The sequence below is a fragment of the Lissotriton vulgaris genome, chromosome 6 (genome assembly GCF_964263255.1).
Source record: "Lissotriton vulgaris chromosome 6, aLisVul1.2, whole genome shotgun sequence".
NCBI lineage: Eukaryota > Metazoa > Chordata > Amphibia > Caudata > Salamandridae > Lissotriton > Lissotriton vulgaris.
Genome location: NC_141694.1, coordinates 593,284,733 through 593,297,548, shown reverse-complemented (window position 1 = coordinate 593,297,548; position 12,816 = coordinate 593,284,733). Strand labels below are relative to the sequence as shown.

General features: G+C 45.0%; 1 protein-coding gene across 1 annotated transcript in view; it reads right to left on the bottom strand.

Annotated features, from left to right (window-relative positions):
- SLC35A1 (solute carrier family 35 member A1) overlaps window positions 1–12,816 on the bottom strand; it is a 259,775-nt gene that overhangs the window by 120,511 nt on the left and 126,448 nt on the right. The window contains exon 3 of the mRNA XM_086926597.1: window positions 6,047–6,206. Within this exon, the coding sequence (XP_086782723.1) occupies window positions 6,047–6,206 (160 nt within the window). The remainder of the gene's footprint in view (window positions 1–6,046; window positions 6,207–12,816) is intronic.

The following is a 12,816-nucleotide window of genomic DNA, read 5'->3' as shown; positions in this document are numbered from 1 at the left end:
CTTTTCCCCCCATAGCTTAAATTTACCCCTATGCTCCCTTAGCTACATTACTGATTACCTGATGATGGCCCCACATTGGACCTCCTTTCTCAAGACATCTTAAGTGTTTTCCTACACGTGCAAATTTCCCACCTTGGCCCTCCCTCTTTCATTCTTTATGCTGGCCTCCACAATTTATCTCCTTGACCATGTAGCAATATTCATATAATTGTTCACTCTATGCCACTTGTATGAGAATAGAAAAATCATGAGCCTGAATACAACTCTGGTAAATGCCTTTTGTTAAAGAGGACACTTCCTCCCATTGGCAGGGACATAAAGTACCTTATGGTAGCTATACTATTAGAAATGAGTATCAGCAACAACTGAATTAAAGAGCAGGGGCAATATCGATAATTGACTGGATCTTACATAGTTTATGTTGAATGGCGGAGGCAAGCAGCCCTTCAAAGCCAAGAAAAATGTATAGATTTAACCTTTTTTTGTTGCATCTTTTTATTTTCTAAAATACATGTATTGACTTATTAATCCGACTACTTTCCACAAAACTACATAATTCTATGGCAGGACCGGAGGCTCAGATTATGCTTTTCCTGGGTCACCACTTCCGTGACACAGCGGTAGATAGAGCTGTCTACAGCTTGGTAAAACTCCTCATCTTGTAAATATGAGTGGGAGTCATCCTCATAATAATCGTCCTCCATGCTGCCCAAAGGTAGCTTAAGGGATTGACACTCTACCCAATAGTCTGGGTATTAGTTAGAATTAGGGCAGACCGGAGGACTGCAGCAGTTTTGGATGCCAGGGACTGGCAAAATTAGGGCACACTCGCAACCCCCAGCGCGCAGACCCACCCCAGGGGGACCAGGTCGACTGTCTCACTGCGCGCTGCCACACCACACAACACGAGTGTTGAAATCTGCCAGGTCGGCGTCAACGCGGCAGAACACCGCAATACAGACCCCTGCTGGGGCGTTCAAAGTATGGGGCAAAACAATACAGACCCGATAAACGGGCGTTAGGTGAGACAGGCTCGAGGGCTCGGCTCCGCGGCGGTTGGTCTCCTCAGCGCGGCTCCTCTGTGAGGAGAACTCGCGCCGGAGACCAACGAGACGCGGCCGCGCCCCCTAGCGGGTGACTGCGTCACCGCAACAACACACCGGGCACAGTCGCGAAGGAAGCGAAACGGCGCTTCCGTGACTCAAATGGGGCTCTGAAACGAAGAAGTCACCAGAGACCCATAGCCCCAACAAACGTTAAGCAAAACAGTGCACAAAGTAGCATAAACACCCAACAATCACATTCTGAGAGCGGGAGAGAGAAAAAAACACTTAACTGGCTGCGGAAGCAGCGAAGAAAGAGGAGGAACATGGAGAAGGGACTGCCTATCTGTGGAGTGTGGACATGGAGGAAGGACTCCGTTTGGACTGTTATATTGTTATGATGGGAGTTGTAGTCCCAGAGACATTTTTTTCTTGAGTTATATGGCTAAAATGCTTTATTGTTGGTTTTAAGCATTTTTTCTGCATTATGAGCTTTTCTAAGGCTGCTGTGTTTTTCAAGATGGTAATAAATGCGAAGAAGGAAAAGCATAATCCTCGCCTCCGTGTCCTTAATAGAATTGAAACTTACCGTTACAAATGCTAGGCAAATTTCGATTCAAGCAAACAATTGGAATACAAACCACACAGTTGAATATTACATGGACACTTGTGGTTTGGTTTTGTGATGTATATAGATTTACACTATTAAACTGAGAAATGGATAAGCCATCTGGTATCAAATGGGAGCTTTTCTCTTGCCATGAGGGACATTGTCACTCAGAATTTTTTTAAATAAAATGTTTAATTTATATTTTTTAACCATATGCAGTTCTTGCTCGCATACAACTGCACTGTGTTCAACAATTAGGGTCCTGGCAGGCCTTGTGAATATCACGGTGTTGACAAGAAATAGGTGGGTGTGGTCAAATCGCTGGGTGCCCATTTTGTGACAGAAAGGCAGCACGCAGCTTCGCAATCTCCTACCTGCTTTCTTCAACACTTGACTAGAGGCAGAACAAAGGCATTTCCCAGTGCCATACACATTTAACCACAATGACTTTATGGATCCCCATTCTTTATTGGCATTTTCAAGAGTCAGGGACACTACAGTATAGCCTACAACCAAAAGCTCAGCTTGCCATATACGGTTTCCAGTTGTTGCCCTATACGGTTTCCAGTTAACAACCTCACCCTCTCAATCCTAAGTAGGATAACACACTCCACCAAATGGATGTTTCTTGTCTTTATAACCCACCTGCGGCTGCAGCGTAGTGTGCACTAGTAAGGGTCTTTGCAGACAGATTTAAAATATGTAAATAAAATATGTAGCACTTTCAGGCGTCCTGGGCACATGAGCTCTCTACACTCCGCACAGAGGTATTTCATAAAGGGAGCCCATACTACAGCTATCTCTTTATCGGCATGTGGGACGTCAGTGCCAGCTTCTCTATGTTCATCAGTTCCCGCAGGCAGTGGAGCCCTTATTTGATGTTTTGGAATTTTACCCTACCCTCAGTAAGAGAGAATTACCTGGTGCATTGTACATACAGTCAGGGCCATTTGTTAGTCTAGAAGTGAGTGAAGAGGAAATGTCTTTATATTGGGAAGACCCAATATTGTGTACGCTGGGAAGTAAGGGACCACCTAGCCAGTGCTTTAGTCAAGATCAATTGTTTGTCCAAAAGTTGGACGGTTTGGGGCAATGCACCGGGAGATGTACTAAGATGCCCTTGTGGCCGACCAGTCTTCAGCATCAGCACCACACTGACTGATCGGACAATGGTGGTCACCTGAGACTATGCTTTCCAGCAGCCCTACCTTTGTTTGCTGCTATTACTGTGCACGGTGAGGTGCATCAAAATCATTAGGGGGGCTTGATTGATACAGAAAAAAAGCTCACAATTACAATTTTATTTTTGTGCATGTAGACTGACAGATCAGCCATACTCACTGGGAAAGAATGACAAAATCTCAATCAATATGGCAATAACACCAAGTGATCGATCAATAGCATTGGACTAGCATCTTCCCCTGTTAATCATTTCTGCTCAAGGATGTTAACGTTTAACTAGTAAGCGAATAGACAGCTGTCTTCCGGTGATAGATCCGAAACAGCTCGACTTGCTCAAATAAAATGCATATGAATTTAACGCCTTAAAGTGCGTGCCGTAGAGTCAGAGACATCTAAAAATTAGGGGAAGAAACGAGTTACATAGCAATCTTTTCTACATCCATGGAATTTACTTTGAAGAACATGTGACTGCTGTGACAAGCTCAATTCTCATGGGCTATATGATTTTTTTAAATGAGGTAAAGAACACCTAATCTACAATAACTCGAAGACACACAGATAGCATGCAGGTTCGCTAAAACCATTTTGAATACGCTAGCTTCACATAAATGTACTTAACTGAAGAAAGATACAAACTGGTGGCTGTGTGGTGTTTGGAAAGAGACGGATACTCTTGGTGTCAGCATTGTGCAGATCTTACTGGCTCCAAGTCAGGGCCAGCCTCCTATTTCAAGGCATATTGTTACGAGTTTAACAGGTTTGGGAGACCTCGTGCTCTGCATATAAAAGGCTTCTAAAATGTTAGATGCTATACATGTGTCAAGGTCAAATGGCATTTCAACGTGCATTCATACAAAGGGTGAACAGCTTCTTTGCTTAACCTTATCTGCTTCAAGATATGTTAATGTATTTTTGCTTAGCTAATCTCTGGCATCTTATCTTTTTTCTGGTCATACATTCAGATGTGGCTGTAAAGGTACCTAGAGGGAATGAGTTTGCAGTAAGTGCAATAAAAATACTACATAAAACCCACTCAAAGGTAACTTAATAATCACATTCTTCTCAATGTCAACATTTTAAAACACAATTGCCCACATGCATCAAGCATTTTTGGAGTCGCAAACGGTGCGATTCCTTAAAATCGGCCGTTTGCGATTCCAAAAATGCTTTTTGAGATGCATCATTGGTTTTAGTTGAAAATCGCTAATTTTGCGATTTTCTAAAATGCGATTGCATTTAAGGAATCGCAATTTTGCGATTCCTTAAATGCAATGCATCATTCTTTTAAAAATTGCGATCTTGAAGATTGCAAGTGCAAATTACCACGAGGTAGAACCTCGTGGTAATTTGCGAAAAATGTTTAAAATGCTCTAATTTGCATTTTAAACACTGTCATGTTACAGACACACATGTCTTTAGGACATGTGTGTGTGAAACATCTATTTTAAAATACATTTCAGGGGTGCAGGGGGGGTCCTTTGGACCCCCCCCCCTTGCACCCATGGAATCCATCAACATTTGCGAATTCAAAATTGCGAATTCGCAATTTCCATTGATTCCTATGGGCCTTTTGGCCCATAGGAATCAATGGGAATAGCGAATTCGCAATTTTGAATTCGCATAATATTTGCGAATCGGTAAAAAGTGCGATTTTTACCGAATCGCAAATATTATGCACTTTCAATGATGCATCCCGTTTTGCGATTCCTTATTTGCGATTCTGTAAAAATCGCAAATTTGGAAACGCAAAACGGGAGTTTGATGCATGTGGGCAATTGCCTTTGCCACCTCATCCTCGACTATAATAAAGGTAACTATAGGAGGCCTCTATCTGTGTTCTCTTCACATTTGACCTAATAATGTTAGGGGTGGCAGGACCCTGAAGGGGGAAAGATCCGCATTCTTTCACCTTCTGAATTATCAAATACTTGAACAGGATCAGCTGATTCCAAGACAGTTATTTTCAGGAAAAGGATATCTTTTCAAATCTTTTTTTTAACTTGTTTTTATTGAAACCAGGACATGAGAAGGTTCATCAATAAAGTACACATGGTTCAAGTGCAATCAGAGCAACATCTATTCCACGTCAGATCCGGTGACACATTTTTAAAGCTGTCCAAGTACATAGTACAATCATAGCACAACCATACATTTAAAGAACAAAACCTGAGTAAAACCAAGCGGGACGGAGACAGTTACAACCACACTGTTTATGCAATATAGTATTCCTCATCTACGTCTATCAAAGGTTGGGGGGGAGACAGTGGTCACAGCGACTCACAACATATGGGCCCAACACATAGAGACCCATACAAGGAAACTCAGCCCCTGCCATCTCAGCTGTCCGAGTAGTGCCTTCATCCTCTACTGGGGACAACACAGACCACGGTTCCTGGGAGGCAGGTATTGTACAATCCATCGATAAGTTGAACGCCTTCAAATCTATAGTACAGAGAAGGCCTTGTCCATTGTGCTGAATCTGTATACATCGACGCAAGACTCAGTGTCACAATGTAAAATCAATGAAGAGTTGGAGAAAGAAGTGCCATCTGTCTTCCCAGAGAAACTCGCCACTCTTTACTTTTTGCGCACATATTTGAAGAGCCTGCGGGAGATAGACCTGGACTTCAAGGTATGAGTTTCAGCCTCTACAGAAAAGGCTGTAATCGCAGGCCTAAATATATACCATAGGCATTCAAAACGTCAGAACAGGCTGAAGGACTGACAGTTTGCAATAAAAAGTAAGGTATGGCTTTACTTCCATGTAGCAAAGCACGAGTGGCTCTGCGGTATATGCATATTAGTCATAGGGTGCGACGTGGCCACTAGGCACAAAACATCAAAATGAATGAAATAATGAATGCCTGCATTATTATAGAGTGCATACCACGTGGCTCCACTAACCCTCATGTATTAAAATGTATGCCAGGGGCAGGGCTGTGTCTAGAGACTTTTGCTTATCAACAGGTTCCAACTGTTATCTGCCAGCAACTTTAAAGGTATGTAACTCCTCCCAGGGTCTCAGCCATGATTAAGGCCCCCAGGTGAGGGTATACTACCAGCCACTGTGATTGTAAGTTACCAGCTAAGGAGGTTAACTATGCAGCGCAGAATTTAGCCCGATGACAGATATGCAATTAATGATTACAAGAGGAACAAATGAAGATAATGTATGCTTTCTTATCTAATTAAATATTACTGTATTGCCTACCTGATAAATGGCTGCATCCAAATTACTCAGAGCTAGGAAAGCCATATTGTTCTGGACAGCATAAACCAGAGATGGAACACTTAGCTTCAGCACTTCTTTTGGGTTATCTATTATATGTTCTTTTAGAGATGAAAATAGTCTACTTGGACTTCCGGTTTCTCTGTAAAAACAAATCAAAGAATCAGTAACAATTAAGAAACATCTACTTCTAAAATTTTAATTTCCACACGGAAACAATTACATTATTTCTGGTATACAATTAACTACATCATATATTCTTGCCAATGGCCTCGGCAAAATATCTTTTTTTACCTTAATAAAACACACATGTACTTACAGATAAGATTGCTTTTCATTTTCTTATGGAATTGTATAGATGCAATGGAAAGTTATTAGTATAGATAAAACACATTTGTTTCCATAGCATATCTACAACCATATCCCCACAACTCCTTCCACCAAGAAGGAAAGGCGCACTCACAGATTCGGGATTTCATTGCTTTATTCAAACCGAGCAGCAACTGAACGCGTTTCAGTCATTACGACCTTTCTCAAAGGTAAAGTCCGGCATTTGTGTCATGGTAACCTTTTATCCGATTGCTTAATTTATAGTGTTAGCCCCCATTGGACCTCCTTAATGGATGCAAATCTGAGGCCTTCTGGGAATTCAAATCAAGTCCCTGTTGTCTGCAAGGTAACTGCAATTGTGACTGCCTGTTAAGCAGTAATATATAGCATCGCTCTTCTATATTAACTTTAATTTTAACATGTAATATTTATTCCAACATTTAGACTTTGATCAGAATGACCAAATAGAGAACGTTGAAAATATCAATCCGATAATGCCTACAAAGTGCAAAGAAAGGTACTGAGGCATGAATTGGAAATGCCACAAATGTTCTAACGCTTAAGCGTTACCTTTACACAGCTAAGTAATAACAAGCATTTACAATGCAATGGTCTCGGCAATATTATAGGTAGAGCTATTGGCATTGCTCATTATTTTTTATTTTTTTTGTATCCCTAAATAAATGGCATTGTCATTTATATTGGCAATAGCTTAATTGCTTCCATATGCGAGACCTATTGCATTAGCAGAGAGAGAATGAGGTAGTGAGATAGAGAGAGTGAGGCGTGAGATAGAGAGAGAGTGAGGTGGTGAAATAGAGAGAGAGAGTGAGGTAGTGAGAGAGAGAGTGAGGTAGATAGAGAGTGAGGTAGATAGAGAGTGAGGTAGTGAGAGACCGAGAGAGTCAGGTAGTGAAAGAGTGAGGTAGTGAGGGAGAGGGATGTTCTGAGGTAGTGAGATAGAAACAGAGTGAGGTTGTGATGTAGTGAGATAGAGAGAGAGTAAGGTAGTGAAAGGGAGTGAAAGTGAGTTAGAATAGTCGGGGAAAATATGGCGGGGAAGCAATGGACGAAGTTGGGGGGAAAGATGAGGGAGCAACAAGGAGTGCATGGGTGCGGTGTGTGTTTAGAGGAGGGGAGCATTGAAGCAGGACACGAGAGAAAGAAATCACAAGTCTTTCCAGACTTTCCAGAAACCAATCAAATCTATCCCATTTTGTGTTGAATTTCTAGAAAAGGCGTCAACGATGGTAAACCGAGTACTAGGGCACATAGAGATGAATAAACCAATCCTGATTCAGACTGGAAACTCCCAAACCTATCCCTGTAACGTATACTAAGAGTCTGACGAGTACGAACGAGCTACCAGAAGCTGTAGCAGTAAGCAAAATGTGTGAATGCATACCAGATCCGGAGGGCAATCGCAATGGGACCAACTCTTTGCTAATTCTTAAACTGCGATCGAAAATGCAAATCATAGTAGGGGTTCATTGTGGATGCTAAATAGAACAAACACTGACAGTAATAGGCAGTCTCAATGCACGTCACCCTCAGAGAGCAGTGAGCAGTGCAGCGACTGCACCAGTGTACAATGACACACCATCCTGCTCGGAGCACCGCGCGCCACTGGGTCCCCCCAAGGGGGACATGGCTGCGCCTCTCAGGGCTGCTCACCTTAATGAGCCACACAAAAACAAAATCCAAACCTTTATGAAAGCAATGTTAGAGTCGTCACTCCATTAAAATGCTCATTTTATATTAAAGCTAAATAATTGTGACTATTAGAAACATATATGGATCTGCATTCTATGATTCATTATAGTATGTGAATCTAAGCACACATTATGGTTTCGAGTTTCATAAGCATATTCCCTTATGTGCCATATTGCGCATCACTGCGGACATTTTGTTCACCACCATATCATTAAAGTTGTTGATAGTTAGACATTTGGAGTATAGAACGCTGTACAGGGCATAACTTTTTCGTTTTAACTGCAACGTGAGTTTTTTTAACTTCCGGTGAAGAGGACTACTGCTTAGGACGCAAACTATATCAAACTACTGTAAACTCAGATGGTAAATTATTGTTTTAAGAAGGTGTTGTAATAAATCCGAGCTGTTTATGCTTACCAACACAATCTATTGTTCCCATATTTTTTCAGCGACTACGGATCAATTGTTCACGATCAGAACTAGAAGATATATCTACTGTGGATTCTTAAGTACCTCGTCTGAGCTATTGGTGCATGTCATAGGGCACATAGAGATGAATAAACCAATCAATATTCAGACTGGAAACACCCAAACCTATCCCTGTAACGTATACTAAGAGTCTGACGAGTACGAACGAGCTACCAGAAGCTGTAGCAGTAAGCAAAATGTGCGAGTGCATACCAGATCCGGAGGGCAATCGCAATGGGACCAACTCTTTGCTAATTCTGAAACTGCGATCGAAAATGCAAATCATAGTAGGGGTTCATTGTGGATGCTAAATAGAACAAACACTGACAGTAATAGGCGGTCTCAATGCACGTCACCCTCGGAGAGCAGTGAGCAGTGCAGCGACTGCACCAGTGTACAATGACACACCATCCTGCTCGGAGCACCGCGCGCCACTGGGTCCCCCCAAGGGGGACATGGCTGCACCTCAGGTCACAACATAATTTTAAGGAGGCGGCAGGGAGGGGTGGGGGCCGGGGAGCGACAGAGCACGATGGAGGAGAGCTGCAGGGGGGGGGGGGGGCGCAAGAGCGCGACGGAAGATGGAAGGGGGGAGGCGAGCGGAGCAGGGAGGTCACAACATAATTTTAAGGAGGCGGGAGGGAGGAGTGGGGGCCGAGGAGCTGCAGAGCACGACGGAGGAGAGCTGCAGCAGGGGAGTGCGGGGGGGGGGGAGAGGCGAGAGCGCGACGGAAGAGGGAAGGGGGGAGGCGAGCGGAGCAGGGAAGTCACAACGTAATTTTAAGGAGGCGGGAGGGAGGAGTGGGGGCGGGGGAGCGGCACAGCATGACGGAGGAGAGCTGCAGCAGAGGGAGGGGGGAGAGGCGAGAGCGCGACGGAGGAGGGCAGAGGGAGGAATACATTTTAAAAAAAAAGAAACTTACCCGACTGCCCGTGTCCGCGTCAGAGCAGAGGAAGCGGCTCCAGTGTGGGTGGAAGGCGGCAGCGTCACCATGTATCCTATTAGCGGACAGACACGAACAGTGGGAGGGGGCGGGAACAGCGGGAGGGGGCAGGAGGGGGGACAGCGGGAGCCACGAACAGCGAGACTATCCTCATAGGAAGAGAAACCAAATAATGGCCGACGGAAGATTCCAAACTTTTCGGATTTGGGGGCGTGTTCGGTGGTCGTGGCTAAAAAGTGGAAAGAAGAACACCGAACACACCTCCAAATCCGAAAAGGACGGAGCCTATTTGGAGTGGTGGCTCTCCCCTCCAATGGCTGGCCTCCATTTAGGAAGCCAGCCAATGGGAGAGAGCCAAAATTAGAGGCGGGATGAAAAGCCCCTCTAAGAAACATAAGATCTCGCTACTTCCGGTTCTGACGAACCGGATAGTACCTTGGTGCTGAAGAGGAAGTGCTGGGCAGTTGGGAAATGTTGAGGATAAGCAGAGGATGAGATGCTAGAAAGGATGTTAGCTGAGGGGAGAAGCCGAGCAGATCTCTTGTGTGTAGAGCCACTCCGTGAAGAGACAGGGTGTGCAGTGCTAGAGGGCAGTGCAGCAGATGAGGTGCTGGGCATTTATGCGGTGTGTACGGTAAAGATGTTCACGGGAGCCAAAAGCATAACCACACACAGTACAGCGACTCAGTTGTGCACGGCGACCTCTAGGCTCATGAGCATTTTTGGCTATGAGGTAAACTACCACCCTCGTCCCATGTGCTACCCAAAACTCTTACAGCCGCTGCCCCTGCGAGGGCGGGTGGTCTGTCCCCAGTCTCGTCCCCTCCAAACAGGGCCGGTGTACCACCCGCCAAATATTAATCGGGTGCAGTACATCTCGAAGAAAAGTTCAGACTGGCTAACATTTCAGTGTCAATCGCAACCTCAGTACAACGACAGAGAAATTAAACCACGATACAGGCTCCACCATTTCCACGCAGCACTCCCACCCCCTCCCCCCAGCTGACGCCAGCACAACAAACATACAAACACTTCTTTTTGAGACTATGTACTGTTCCACCACATAACAATAGAGCATCTACCGCTGTGGACAGAGCCCCTTTCACTGCATTCCCCAGGCCTGTACCCCGCACCCTACATACATAGGCCCTCTCACATACAACAGTGTTTCTCACACATCGCATACTACCCACACACAAATAGCGCACTGTTCATGCCATTCACAACAGCTCCCACACAGCTGCCGAGTGCGCCCCATGTCACGTGTGCTACCTTCAGCCGGTCACGTTTATTAGGTCTGGCTTAACAGAGCAGTTGTCTCCGTGTCTTATTGTTAGCAATTCTTTAAAACCCACCTAGAGTCGCATTTGGCTTCTCTCACCTCATGCTATTGACTCTTTGGTGTATCACCTGGCTTTTTAGTGAGTGTTTCTATTGGAATGTATGAGGGCCTATTTTCCAAGTGAAAAGTACACGCTCAAAAATCACACTGTCACATTCAGTTCCTGACCACCCGTACGCATTCTGTACACAAACCAGACGGGCCCTATTGGTATTTCTTACAAATATACAGAAATTGGCCTTTGGCGCTACCCACGTAAATGGCTGTCTCGCTCATACTTCTGTGAATAGTTTGCTGTATCATTCCAGCAGTTTGTAAATATGTTCATTGGAATGCATGGATGTACTTTCAGATGTAAGAATAGTCAATCACCACACTGTCACAGTCAGTTCACGTTCTCGAAATACATTTTATACAGAAATCAACAGTTCTTTCTACTTTATCCCAGTCTTGGTAAACCCAATAGGCCTGGCTTTAATGTGTCAAATATGTGTTCTTGCAATTCGTGAAAAGCTCAATTCCACATTCTTGTATTTGCATAGATTAGCACATTAACGCCGACTACCGTTGGCAATGCTTTTTTTTTTTACATCTCACAGCACTGTATGTTGAGATTTTAGAACACGTACTTGAAATATTGAAAAATAAACTAGAACTCCGGGAATACAACAATTGTCTAAAACTCCAGGACTGGCTCAAGTAGTCACGACGCCACTCTGCAGCTCAGCGCGCATGCTCACCACACAAACATCCGTTGTTCCTATGCATAGCACAAGCTCTCCTCACACACGCAATACACTCCTAATTTACATATCAAACAGATTCACACCTCTGGTTGCCCCCTCCCCCCCACAGTTTTTCGCACGCTATTGCCACAGGCACATTCCTCCCACAGAGACAGCACATGGTGCCCCCCACCCCCCTTGGGACACAGAGCACACGCATGAAAACACACACAGGGGGCCCATTGCCATGTGAGACACTTCCAAGTGCTGATGGTATAATCCACTTTACATGCTGGCGCTCCCTTTATGCTTGTTCTAAACATAAAACTGCAAGTCCGGGCATGCAACCACCGCTCGCTGCAAATCCTATAAAGGTAAAGATAGAGCACGTGACAAGAGGTCACATGGCGGGTATGCACACAAAAACAATGTCCCTCAAAAACAGACTCTCATACCCCCCACCGCCCCCCACACACAAAGGACGCAACTACCTGGCAACACAGTAAACATCTGGTCGCAGCATAACTGAACGTCATTATTGTAGATGGAACTTGCTGTACCCTTGTATTCTGCTACTGTTGGAAAGCGCCCTGATGCCTTCGAGCCATGTCCGCGTTCTAAAAATGGTAAGAAATAAACAAAACGCCCAATGCACGCGGGACACTCACCCAGAAGATGATGTTGAAAGCGAAGAGGGAGTACTTGACGCAGCAGCTCACTTCGGGCGCCCTGTATGGCTGCTGCTTGCTTGACATAGTGCAGGGTGAGATGCGGGAGCAGGGGGAGGTGGGCGGACACAGGGGGCAACCAGCGGGCACATACAATGATCAGTGAAGAGATCGGGGGCACACGGTAATGTGGGCAGCAGCAAAGCTCCGCGGAGACTGCAGGGCCCTGGGTGGAGTGCCAGGCTCTGCGGGAAATAGCTGGGCTACAGTAGGAGTGAGAGTGTGCCAAACTATAGAAGCTGAGAGTGTTAGGAGGAGATTTTGCCGGTCAATAGAGGAGGAGGGTGTCAGGCATAGAATTTTAGATTGCGAGAGACGTCCGTGTCAGGCTTCAGGGGTGAGTCATTTTCTTGCTGGGATGTGAGGCTTGAGGCGAGAGTGTCGGCCTCTAGAATAGAGTGTTACTCCAAACGGCGAACGCATCAGGGAGTAAGAGAAGGCTTGCCTATAGTATAGTGGTCCAGGCTTGGAGAGAAGGAATGTGAAACTCAAGAGGTGTTGC